Source organism: Lolium perenne, chromosome 7 (assembly GCF_019359855.2).
Source record: "Lolium perenne isolate Kyuss_39 chromosome 7, Kyuss_2.0, whole genome shotgun sequence".
Classification (NCBI taxonomy): Eukaryota; Viridiplantae; Streptophyta; class Magnoliopsida; order Poales; family Poaceae; genus Lolium; species Lolium perenne.
The window spans coordinates 110982960-110996447 of NC_067250.2; the positions used below are offsets into that span (position 1 = coordinate 110982960).

The following is a 13488-nucleotide window of genomic DNA, read 5'->3' on the forward strand; positions in this document are numbered from 1 at the left end:
ATTAAATCATGCCAAGATGCATCAAGAAATTCAGCTTTCATAATTGTCCTACATAGAACTTCAGTGCAATACAATAAAATACTATTTTACTGAAAAAATTGCAATCCAACCTAAATAGTCCCCATCTCACTTATCTATGATAAAATTGATTTTTCTAAATAAAAAATAAATCATGAGCACAGGAACAGGTCGGTACAAACAACTAAAAGAGGATAATCAAAACATAGTATTTATTCTTCTCTCAAAGCTGTCAAGAAAACAGTTAGCAGGGTAACAGAAGGATTTTACTTTTTTTTAGGGTAACAGAAGGATTTTACGCCCTGATTACCAATCCTTCTATGCATTTGTTTGTGAGGTGCGTCCAGAATAGTTTGCATTCATTTTTCTGGATACCAATGCAATCTAAATTTCCGTGTTAAGATTATACAGTATACCATCATGGTGTAGCCATCAGTGAAATAGTTCTCTGTGGCGCAGCGAGGGTAATTATGATGTGAAAAATAGAAGAGTGTAGTATTAAAAAAATCTCGAAACTTATAAGTATCAATGTCTGCTGGCAGACCATCTATAGTCTAAGGTAAAAAAAACACCACCTAAAATCACTTCCATATTGGTTACAGATCGTAGAGTGGCAAGCTCTGTTAGAAACCTCAAATATTGATTTACAGATTGTTAGTGCTCACACAAGAGCAAGCCGAGACACTCAGGCAAAACCATTACAGACTTCAAACATTTCAGGCCAAAAAACTCACACAGGAGTTCTTGGAACACCGCCATCTCGACGTTGGACATTCCTAGCCAAGTAGAGCACCTTCTGACAATGTGCCGATTCTCTTCTAAGTGAGAGAAAACAATAGGCAATAGGGAGAAGAGAATAATCATTCATGGTTCTTGAGGAGATGCGGCATAGTACATTTATACCTGCTACTGATTTCAGCTATTCAGAATACATACAGTTTTGAGAGCAGAGCATGTCGGCCTATTATGTATCCTGCACCAGAGTGATGAAATTTTGACACCCTTTACCTGCCGAAGCAATGTATGCAAGAACTGACATATACATACCATGTCAATACTGGGTACATGATAATTAAGGGGATGGTTATAATTATGACTTACACTGGATAGACAGTGAGTTCATACTCCTGCTGTAGTTCTATTAACATGAATAGAGGTAAAAATGTACCCTTTTTAGCTGCTGCAGCAATAGACCCTCAATTTTTTTCCTTCTCTTTTTCTCGTATGTGTAGCTTGTTTCCCTGGGTAAAAAAATTTGTATTATGTCAGATATTTATGTGTAAAAAGCTTGATATAAGTTATTTTGCAACTGAGGGAGTACATGATATTGCCTGCAAAGCAGTTAAGGCAGATGTATGCGCTCCCATTTGGGTATGTTTCTTTCTAGCAGTCTTAGCATGACAAATAACACCAATCATCAGGAGTGCTGACCTCTGTAATAACCACTTGTAGCTTGTATCGTTTTCCCTGCAAGTTTATTGGATTGCAAACCGGTGTGTACATTAGGATTGCAAATACTCAACTGATCTGAATTTGAACTTCTAAGCTCTCAGTGAAGAAAAAAAAATTGCCTCAACAGTCAACACCTCTAGCAACGTGTTTTATAAAATTCACTACTATTGAGCTGGTCCTACTTATCAAATTAACTACTATTGATAATAGCCTGGTGCCTTCTAATTATATCATCTACATCTATTCCCAATAGCATCGTACTCATGTCCTCCTATGAAGACGAATGAAATATTGCTAGTTCTGTTTACAAAGACTGAAGCAGCAAGAGTTAATATAACTGATTCATCTATTTACCAGACGAACCAGTGCACTCCCAATTTGTCAGAGCTGAGAGCTCCACGCCTCCACCTAAAACGAAGTTCTCCAATTTGGCACAGCTGCATGACACTTGGCAGATGCTGCAAACTTGCTTGTGTGTTCAGCAATAATGTGGGACTGAAATAGCAAACCTGGAATGGATCAAGAGGAGAATACCGTTGCGGTGAACTGGTGCTGTTGATCTGACTAAACTTTCTTTTAGACAAACCGACCTGACTGAACTTGAAATGGGTAATAAAAATTGACCAGATCAAGTCGATGGATTGAAATTTGAAATACCACCGGCTGGAGCCCCCGCGCCGATGGTTGCCGGACTCGACGCCACACTTGTGTTCCACGTGCTCGGTGGTGCCGGAGCAAGTATGAAACTCGTGTAGCTGAGCTGGTGTGGAGACACCGCCGCGTCGCCCGCAGCGCTCCCGCCTATCCTCTGTTTCCTGCTGCACAAAACGGGAAGGACGTAAGGCGAAGTCGTGGCTGAGGCGCGAAACAAGGGCGGGATGAACGACGACGGACGACCGACCGGCTAGACGCGGTGGCCGGTGGTAGCATCGGCAGTGGCCACCGCGCTGGGACACTCCAGCGGAGAGGAACACCATGACGCGCTCGCGACCGCCTTCGGCAACGGCGTGGCCGTGAGGAAGAGTACTTGACCGGAGGACGCGGAGATGATCCCCGCCGCCGCGCAAGTGGCCCACTTGCTTGAGCAGCCGCCGTCGAAGGGCTCCTGGTCACCTTGACCGCATTTATTGTGGGCCAGGTCTCGCCATGTCGGGCAGGTGGCCCATGAGCTCGATGCCATCGTCCCTTCGGCCTCGCCGGCATCTCCGGTGCCCTCTAGATCGACCGCGCAGCGCACGCTGCAGCTCTGCTCCCTTCTCGCTCCAAGAATAGCGGCGATGCGGATGAAGAGAGAGAAGGTGGGAGAGGTGGGGCTGGTGCTGGTCCGCTCCCTTGTGGTCAGTTTTCTGATGCGGTGGAGCTCTTCCATTGCATGATTGTTGGACACGTGGTTGGAGAACAATTTTAGCTTCTTTCTATTCAGATCGTTAAGCGGTGTATCTCTGCGGTGTGTCTCTTCGAAAATCGAGCACCGCTTTGACCAATTAAAACCAGTGGGGGAAGGGAAAGAAAATACACCGGAAAAGAGCCGGGAAAAAAGGAAACAAATCTAGTGGAAAGACCTACAACAACTGTTCATTCATGAACAGTAAAAACGTGTCATCCCTTCATTGGATAAAATTCTTTGGTGAACAGTTGTAGTAGTACTCAAATCACTGAGGTTTGAGCAAAGAGGGTTGGCTTTTATATAGGTTATAATAATAATAATGATCAGTAAGGTATGTTAGTTGCTAAACATCTGCTTGCATGAGGATAAGAGTATCACCTGCATAGTGAATAATAGAAAAAGAAGTAGAGCATTGTGGACTCAAAGGTCTTCGTAGCAACCCATATTTCATGGAAGCACTGATCATAGACTGGAGCACATCAGCTACAAGATCCAGGAATCCCATTAAGGAGAACAACAAAAGTAGCACTGTTAAGTAAGTGCTTGATCCAAATACACCATTGATTACTAAAAACTTTTGCATGCAACACATACATGATGAGGGAGTGATCCAAATTATCAAAAACCTTTTTAAAATCTAGCTTGAGGGTTACCACTTCTTTCTTAGATATGTGACAATGATGCATGTGCTCATAAGCCCAAGCCAAACAGTATTGAATTGTTCTAGACTTGATAAGCCCATACTGATTTGTATAGATCAACTATTGAATAACAAATTGTAGCCTATTGGCTAGCAACTTAGCTAAGAGGTTCAAGGTGCAATTCAACAAAGAAATGACCTCGTCTCCGATGAAGAAGAAGACAACAACACTGGAAATTAGGGTTTTTAAAATTGCTTTCTATGTAAAATATGTTTGAATGAACGAATTATTATTTATCAATTGTGGCATGTTTTTATACTTTATTAGATTAAGTCTATTTTTGTGTATGCGGTCAGCGGGCCAAATGGTCAGCGTGGGCCGAATGGGTCGTGCGATGTGCACTGTGGCAATTTATCTACAGACCGATCTAAACGAACAAAATGGGACAATTTCGATCACCGATTTGGATCACACTTCCGTAGATGCCTTGAAGGGTACCACTACATAAAGACCAACCTTCGCAAAGGGAAGCTGGACTAGCAAATGTCTGCCACGTGGCAGCTGCCTCCCGCACGGACCCTCCGGCGCGTACGCTCGATCGTAAGTACAGCTAGCAGATTCTTTTTTTTTTCAAAACACACAGATGACTAAGTATAAAAAAGACACTACGTATAACGCACGAGTATAGTTGTGTACAACACACAAGTATAGTTGCGAATAACACACGAGTACAGTTACACACATGGGCGAGTACAAGTACAATCAAACACACGAGTAGGTACAGTCGCGCACACGAGCAGGTACAATCGCGCACACGAGCAGGTACAGTCACGCACATGAGTAAGTACAAGTATAGAAGTACAGCCGCACGCACGAATAGGTAAAGTCGCGCACACGACCAGAAAGTCGCACACACGAGTAAGTACAGGTTCGCGTACACGAGCAAATATAATTATCGAGTAAAGGGAAAAAACTACACTAAATGAACTACGGAGTAGAAAGAGAAGTACTTATTAGTTGAAACACGAGTACAGTTAGGTACACAACACGAGTACATCCTTATTGGTATTGGAAGTACGAAAAAAAGGTATCTCGAAACCTATCAACATGAGATCTGATTTTAAAGATCTCGACGTGAGGAACTCAAAAATGAAAACGGTTCGTCATTTGAACTTACGGTTCTCAAGATATTTTATTTTCAAAAAATGAATCTAGAAAAAAAAGGAAAAGCTGACCCTCCTCTATCTTCTCTCCCCTCCATCATCCCCATGTTGCTTCCCCTTGTGACACTTGGTGAGCAAAGAGATCATTTTCTACCAAAATTCTGGCACCACAACACGCCATGTGTCACATATGGAGAGACTTTTAGAACTTCGTGCCTTGAACAGCTCGCTCTCCACCTCGTTTTTATTTATTTATTATTAGAACAACCTCGTGTTTTATCTGTTTCGCTCAGATGGGCCGTTCCGGTGTGTATAGCTGGACTGGGCTGTCTGCCGATGGGCCGTGCATGACCGTGGCGGTCGGGTCCATCCGTCGGCGACCTGGTGCTATTCATAGGCTGCGCTTAAGCTGCAAAAAAACGGGCTTGCGGTTTTGTTGACCTTGCAACCAGTAACCTCCTTACCCTCGCCGGCTCGCCAGCGTCGTCGATCCGCCGGCCGCCGGCCGCCGTCTGCCGTCTCCCTCTGTCCATCTCCATGGCGACGGCGGCCGTTTCGCCCCCCGCGCCCAAACCCGAGGCTCCAACTCCGTCCGACGACCTCCCTAGGTCAGTCACGCGGTCCCTCTCGCTCGCTCGCTCGGGCCGCTGCCCCCCACCCCCTCCTCTTTACTTGCCGTCCTTTCCTATTTGGGTAAAATTCTCGCCGGTGCCTTCGCATAAGTTCTATCTACAGATTCTTGGGACGATTGGAGACACGGTGGTACTCGAGTCTCCGGACTAAATTGTAACCTTGTTAGACTAAATTCTACTCTGATCTTGGCTGGACCTTCGATACACTATGTTAGATGCAAGAAAGATGCGTGCTTGGGCTTGGCTTGAGAATTTGCTGCCACGTATTCCTGCATCATATATCTCCACTATGTAGAAATTTCCTTTGTGTGGTGCGTGACGCGAACTTCCTTTTCTGTCGAATTCTGCAGGTCACGCGAGGCAGTTTCATGGGATCCCCAAGGTACCATCTCTCTGTGTGGAAGCTCTCCTTAGCAAAGTTAGCATAGCAAACGAAAGATTCTGTTCAATGCCCATCCCTCATGTTCTGGTAATGATGGTGGAGAACAATGCGGTCATGTAATTCCTCGTGTCGAATGATCGCTTAGAACTGTACAGTCTCTGAGATGCAGTTCGAAAGAAAATCCCGTTAGAAGATCGGTCGGTCATGAACCCCAATGCTATCCATTCTATCCGGCGGTAAAGTACAGGCAGACACGTGTTGTATCCTTTGAGTTAAAAGATGAATCCGATAACATAGACTAAAGTAGCTCGTTAAATCTCGTAGGACACAACGGGTGATAGTAGGTTTGTTGTGTAGGTTTTTTTATTTCTCTACTATTTCCCTTTGGCCAAGTTATTCTGCAGTAACTTTTTTTTTTGTCGCTTCCGACGACTTCCCAAGTAACATTAATTCGCATGCAGTTGGGGTGATGTCTCTTACCATGCTTGCCGCCAGTGATTTGGCCTTTCAGCTCCATGATTTGATATTCCCATGGGCATTGAAGATGATAATGTGTGATTTCAATTTTGGATTTCATGCAGCGCTATGCAAGCATGCAGAAACCTGCGAGCTGGAGGCGGAGGCCTTCTTTATTGATCCTGCTCTACTTCCAACTCTAGAAGGTCTACTTCTCGAACTGTATGAAATCTTGCGCCCAAAGCCAGCCGACTATGAGCAGCGGCGTACTATGATAGACGTCTTCAACAAAATCGCCAAAGATATTTTTGGTACGAGGTGTTTCTGTCCACTGAACTTGCTCTCATTTTGAATTATACGCCTATGGTCGGACCCACCTTGGGGTCTCTGTACGCAGCCTTTCCTTGCAATTTCTACAAGAGGCTGTTTCCTCGACTCGAACCTGTGACCTCCTGGTCACAAGGCAACAGCTTTACCGCTGCGCCAAGGATCGACTATGTAAAATGAGAAATTTTATAGACAGATATACCAATTGAAAATATCACTTTCATGCATGGTTGTAGAACACCTATGATATATAGATCACATGGCACATGCACATATGCAATTAGATGAGTTCACAGGTAGTCAGACAACAGTGCAAATTTCTAAGTAATAGTGTCTATTATTTCAGACACCTGCTAGTTAAGATGAATATATTTCACCAGTGGCGAAGCCAGCAGCAAAAACCTATGGGGTCAAACTGCTTAGGTATCAAGGATCAATACACAAATTTCTATGAATTGAAAGGGTGTTAAGGAAATATACACTACAGCTTGTACACAGGGCCGAGCCAACAGATGTGCCAACTGTGCAGCCCGCACAGGGCCCAAAATATTTAGGGGCCCGAAATTTCCGTATGGGCCTATATACCCTTATAGGCTTGGCATGCCATTAGAATGAGTGATGTTCAAAAATATCTGATTCAAGGCATGCCAACCTCACAAAGGCCACTGCAGTCTGGATGCTGCCGCCGGACTGCCGGACACACTGTCGTGACTCTGGAATGTGAGCCCACGTTTGTGGCTGTTTTGCGATTTTATTCCACGGACTCTCACCTATTTATTGACATTATTAAACCCTATATTATTTGTTCGCGTGATGTTTAAAGGCATGAATAGGAAAAACTTGAAACTAAAAATAAAAAAACATTGACGATTTTGAACTGTTTGTTAGACTTAGACATAACAAACGCTATTTTAAAAATAAGATAAATCTTCATATGAGCGGTACTTGATTATTTTTTTAAACCTCGTCAAAAAATATTTAGTACATCTTCAGCAATTTTTCTCTCTCATATGAAATGTTTTTGATCCTTGCAAATATTTCCTTGCTTTTACATCTTGCGGACACTTATTGTGTGCCTCGATTTTCTTTTAACTATATGAACATTTTTTTTCCTCTTGCGCACATTTATATTAAACACAGTGAACATTTATTTTGTATATGTGCAAACATTTCTCTACCATATGAACCATTATTTTTAAAAGTTCTATTTTTCTAATTGTACTAGAAAATATGCCTGTGCTTTGCAAGGGCCCAATCCAAAGTTTGGCACAGGGTCCCGTATTTTGCCGGCCCGGCCCTGCTTGTACATAGTGCCGCCACTGGATTTCACCATGTACCTCTTCTGGATAGCTTATGCCTAAAGTGTCAAACTTCTTATGGATTAGTTAACTCTAACAGTGGAAATTCCTAAGTAACAATGTCCGTTCTTCTTTGTGGTAGTTTGTTAATTGATTCTAGCACTTGATCTCCAAAATCCAGATATCAATTTTACTTGGGAGGTTTCGTCTCCGTCTGAATATTTGAAATGTGCATCATGGTGTGACCTAATTGATTGATGCTTCCTTTCAGGTGAAACAAATGGCTTTCCAGTTGTAGAAGCGTTTGGGTCATTCACGATGGATCTATTTACTGCTAAAAGTGACCTCGACCTCTCTGTCAACTTTAGCAATGATATGGATGGGCAATTTGCTCGCTTTGATCAGATTTCAGTTATTAGGAAGTTGACAAAAGTTCTACGTAAGCATCAAAGTAAGTATTGTCTTAAGCAGAATTTTCTTCAGATCTCTCCTAACATTTCATTTTCTGTGGTTCAGGTTCATTAAAAACACAATCTTAAATTGATATTCCATTTATTCTAGAAAATTGTGTATTTGGAACTAATATATTTGAACAAGGGATTAAACTGGACTGGCACATCAATCATTCTTGAAGTGGCCATAAAATTTAATTAAGTGCATAACTACAGAAGTAGTTGTAAGACTGCAGAAGTAGTTGTAAGGGAACTGGTCATGCAATAAACAGAAACTAATATTCTACTTAGCTTGCACCGGCATATGCAGATAACAGTCAATGATGCAATTCAACATTTATAGTAAGTACTGACACATATGTACTAAAACGTGCATATTAGAGTTGTTTTGAAAGGAAAGCTAAGAATACTAATGTATGGGATTAAAAACCTTAGTTTGATGCCTACCCGAGTTTTAGATTTGGCCCTGCAAATGTTAAATCTGGATTCTCCACGAAAGCCAAAGTGTTCTAAATGCCATACAAAGTGGTTATATGACTGCTATTGCGAGTTGGGAGCAGTCAGCAGTGCTTAATTGTGTGGGCACTTGTAGAAGTAGGGACACTGGACGAGTGGATGTGAGAAGTGGGTATCTTGAAGCTAATAGTGTATGTGTGTTATGAAAATATCTCAAGCTGGTTTGCTCCGTTCTGTCAGCTGATCTGTATTGTTGATTGAGGTGTGACTACAGTTTTGTTGATTGAGGTGTTTTTAAAATATTATTTTTGTTTCTGAAATGGTCAATTTGTGAGGAGGTGATTTTGGAGGGTGTCTGTGGAACTCTCCCAATTCCAATTAACGTTCAAATTTGTAATTTTGTACACCCTGTGTTTTCTCTCTATAAACTGTAAGATAGGCCATGTACCAAATATGTAGAATTGAAAGAGTTTAATTGGTTATCTTGCATGCTCCATTCGAAGTGATGCTGCAGTGCATTTACAATTTAATAACATCAGCACTGCTCTGTTTGATGTCAGCAAATTGTTCACGACAAATACGTATTTGGCATGTGATCAACTGCTTAGTAGAAGCTTTTAGTTGCTAATGTTAATGTGTTCCTTGTTTCTTATCTTTATTTTAATTTCAGGCAGTGGTCGTTGTTATGGTGTTTTACCTATTATAAGTGCTAAAGTCCCCGTGCTGAAGGTTACTGATAAGGGAACTGGGGTTGAGTGTGATATTTCTGTCGAAAACAAAGATGGCATGTCACGATCAGAGATATTTAAACTTGTTTCATCGATTGATGAAAGATTTCAGATACTTTGTTTTCTGGTATTGCAATCCTCTGTCTTGATGTTCGTTTTTTTGGGGAATCTAAGTAGCATGAAATTCCCCTTAAAAGTTACGTATGTAAAAGATATGGCAATGACTTTTCTGTTTATTCTGCAGATGAAGTTCTGGGCTAAGACACATAATGTAAATTGTCCCAAAGATGGAACAATGAGCTCAATGGCAATTATCTCCTTAGTTGCTTTCCATTTACAGGTAAAGTGGGGTTGTTACTTCGGTTTGATTTTCTGTCAAACTTAATGGTCAGGAGTAGTTTGGATGTTAGTTATACGATACTTCTGTTAGAGGGGCTCAGGCTGAGATTTAATACTTAAGCTCTTTTTCTGTTTGAACAAAGATAAATACGTGAACTTATTCTTTGTAAATGTGAAGTGCAGACTCGGCATCCTCCAATATTACCTGCATTTTCTGGCTTATTGAAAGGTACTCCCTCCATTGAAGTACACATGTTATTCTTTTTTTGGCTCTTTGCTACTACATTTTCTGGCATCATGTTTCTATCATCTGATTTCTGGTTAAAGTATTAATTAAACATACAGTAAGATAATTTCTGTCCTTTTTAGATGGTACAGACATTGCAAGTATTCAGAAGAACGTTGTGCTATTGGGGGGGTTTGGGAGCCGTAATAAAGAATCTGTTGCTGAACTATTTGTATCACTAATGAGTAAAGTGAGTCACTTTAAAGTTTTGCTTCGAGTAATTATGGGATGATATCATACTGCAACAGCCAACATGTAGCTCTTGATCCTCACACTCACAGATACTTGTGGCCTATCTCATGCAGCTTCTAGCAGTGGAGGGTTTATGGGAACATGGGCTCTGTGCCAGCAATTTTGACGGATGCTGGATCTCAAAGACCTGGGGAAGAGGAGTTGGTAGCTTGACCGTAAGTTTCCTATGAATCCGGGCGCCAAATTCTGCAGAGCATTGTTTATTAAATACAGCCTTTTTTGCAGGTTGAAGACTTCTTGGACCGGTCTCAGAATTTTGCCAGAGCGGTAGGGAAGGCTGAGCTGCGAACCATCCATGGATGCCTAAGGAAAACTGTTTCCAAATTGAGTGATTTCTTTAAGGGTAACATTGACGCGCCGACACTGAAGATCCGTATATTCGGTGCGCTAAATCAGGAGGATGTCCCAGCCAGGCAGCCCAGTCTGAAACCTGGTAAGAGCAAGAGGAAGATGGACTCGCAACATGAGAAGCAGAAAAAGAAAGGGAAGCACACTGCACAACCTCGCCGTTCTGCTACTGGCGCTACTCCAAAGTTACCAACTCCCGCTGTTGTGTTCCCGCTACCTGGCCATTATGCTCCTATTTTACCAACTCCCACTGTGTTGATGCCCCTTCCTCCTGTGCATCAAGTGGGTTCCTCCCAACCAATTTATCAGTTTGGCCCCCTACCCCAGCAGCATCCATTTCCTCCTTCTCGGTTTGCTTACGGGTCACCACAAGCGCATCTGCATCCAGGTGTTCATATGATAGGCCAGCCACAAGGGAGTTTCATCCACCCGAATCCCGGGGCTCGACGGCATCAGCATTCCCCGCATATGCTTGCTTCTCTGCTAAATCATGGGGCGATTAATGGGTCATCTCACCCCTATGGTTTCAACGGGGCTCCTCAGATCCAGTATGATGGCAATGGCAGGCTGTTACCTTACGGAATCAATCCGAATTATTACCGGGGGGCATGACAGGCGTGACTTTCGGGGGAGGTCGATGTAGCTAGCTAGCTAATTGGTGGAAATGTTGTTGTTGTTGTTGTTGATCTGTTGTAGCATGCGCATTGCCATTCACATAGCAGTTTTGTTTTTGAATGGAGTGTAAGGCTGAAAAGGCATGGAAAACAGAAAGCGAAACGGCTTTAGGTTCTTCTGCGCTGGGTGGATTGTATGGTTATTCTAGACTTAGTTACTGCTGAAATCTTGAGAAATTGTTGATTGGCAGGATGGATGAAACTGTTAACTGTTTTGTAGTCCATATATATTTGTTTTGAATGAATGTGGTGGATTTTGGAGGAACTCTGCAGCGATGATGTTAAGGCGCCAGCATGGTAGATGTTGCTATATATCATCATCGTCGTCGTCATCACAGTCGTCACATCTTTATTGCAGACAATATAGATATCGCCAAGGATTAATACGCTGTTGCAACATTTGCTGTTGATCGATCGGGCATCTGAAGACGACACAAGACTGGTCGCATCTGCCCTAGCTAGCTAGCATCTTGTTGGTATCAGATGCAGAAACCTAGGCACTAGGCAGTATGTGAAACAAGTAACCGGCTGCTCGATCCCGTCGATGAATTCCGCCCATTGTATGCATGGTCCGGCCGCCCCCGGTAAGCCCCTGGTAAGTGATGGGCCGGGGGTGACGACGATGACGACGAGAGAACCTCACGAGAATTAATGCGAGAGAGATAGATTCAGTTCATCTCACATAGCCCAAAACACGGCGCTTTCCAGCGAAAGGGATCGATGCGTCTCCCACTTGGCTAATGGAAATGCATAATATTGTGAGAGCACCCCGAGCGATCCTGGTATATGTTGCAAAACGTATACTCCTAATTTGGTCTCCTGAAAACGATGCGAGGAAACGCACGCACGCAGGATGCATGAGCAGTTATGTAGCCACTCACAGTCTCACAGCAGCAGACAAACAACATGAATGATGCAACGTAAGTAGACACACACCCGTGCAGTGTCTTGCTAGTAGCTACAAGCCTCAACTTGCTGGGATAACTTTTTGGCTTTTGGCTTTGGCAAAAGCCACCAAAAGCACCTAAATAGGTGCTTTTTTTGGCTTTTGGATTTTGGAAGCCAAAAACAAAGATCCTATTCTTTTGGCTTCCAAAACCCAAAAGCCAAAAGCCAAAAAAAGCCACAACAAACACCCCCTTAGATACGACACATGCCTATGTTTGTCACTGCTGGCTTGCCTCCGGCTTGTCATGAGAACAGATCCTTCACTCCTTCAGGTACTGATATCTTTAGACTAATTAACCTTTTTTCTGGTTTGGGTAGAGCATAAGCTACATGAGTATTTAGTTAGGCATAAGTACATTGCATCCAACGATATGCAAGAATCCAGCAGATGCAAAAGGATAAGATCAAACGAATGTTGAGCGGCTGTGTGCATCTCAGATTCTCAGCTATGCATAGGCCGACTATTGATCGAGAAAACTTGTTACATTGGTTGCGGTCCTACTCGCTGTCATTTTCCAATCACCGGGTTGCCTCATACGAGTCTTACATGTTTGGACATTCATTAAAAATACTCCATCTGTTCAATATTTTTTTGTCATGGTTTTAGTTTAAATATGTTTCATTCTATACGACACAACAAGAATTAGCTAGAGAACAGAGGAATTAATTACTCCCTCCAATGAAAAGATGTCAAAGACTTTTTCAAATTTGGATGTATCTATACACTAAAGCTAGATACATCCAAATTTAGTCAAACTTCGGACATATATTTATGGTCAGAGGTAGTACTATCTTTCATCATAGATGATCACTAGTTTCACTCAGAACATCCGCACCTATGGCTGGTCTCAAGAACACAATTTGTCCCAAAAAAAAAACATATATATACATTAAGAGAAATACACACATGCTTATTTGTCACTTAAGGCTTGCCTCTGGCTTGTCATGAGAAAATAGTCTCTTTATTTGACTAATTAACTTGGTTTTTATGGCACATCAGCTACATATATATGTGTATACTTTTAGTTAGGTATACTGTGTTACATCAAAGCATGCAACGAGTCCTGTACATGCAGGCGGCCGGACAAGATCAGCTTAGCTTAGCTAGCTAGCTGAGGACCAATGAAGCTGGTTATTGGTGCTCCTTGCATCATTTCTTTATCTGGCTGCGTTGTACTGCACGTTTCGACATTCATTAAGAACTACGTTTACCACGGACTATCGATCGATCGACCAGTCTTCTCGTTCT

The 13488-nt window shown here is 42.5% G+C and overlaps 1 protein-coding gene and 1 long non-coding RNA gene across 11 annotated transcripts; one reads left to right on the forward strand and one right to left on the reverse strand.

The window, feature by feature from the left end:
- Positions 1-486: 486 nt before the first annotated feature.
- LOC127315658 (uncharacterized) lies at positions 487-2799 on the reverse strand. Of its 10 annotated transcripts, none has more exons than XR_007860160.2 (4): positions 2372-2799; positions 2095-2288; positions 1340-1979; positions 487-1259 (listed from the first exon to the last, which is right to left on the reverse strand). It is a non-coding gene; the product is annotated as an uncharacterized lncRNA (long non-coding RNA). The 10 variants fall into 10 exon arrangements; XR_007860154.2 differs by having other exon boundaries at positions 2061-2288; positions 2372-2798; XR_011748269.1 differs by having other exon boundaries at positions 487-1050; positions 1187-1259; positions 1340-2288; positions 2372-2798.
- A 2289-nt stretch (positions 2800-5088) lies between these two features.
- LOC127315656 (protein HESO1) lies at positions 5089-11556 on the forward strand. Its single transcript, XM_051346127.1, has 10 exons — positions 5089-5269; positions 5644-5675; positions 6257-6442; positions 8028-8207; positions 9335-9519; positions 9637-9732; positions 9915-9960; positions 10101-10207; positions 10323-10424; positions 10495-11556. The coding sequence occupies exons 1-10, from the start codon at positions 5199-5201 to the stop codon at positions 11227-11229; spliced, it is 1740 nt and encodes a 579-aa protein (XP_051202087.1). The 5' UTR covers positions 5089-5198; the 3' UTR covers positions 11230-11556.
- The last annotated feature ends 1932 nt before the right edge of the window (positions 11557-13488 follow it).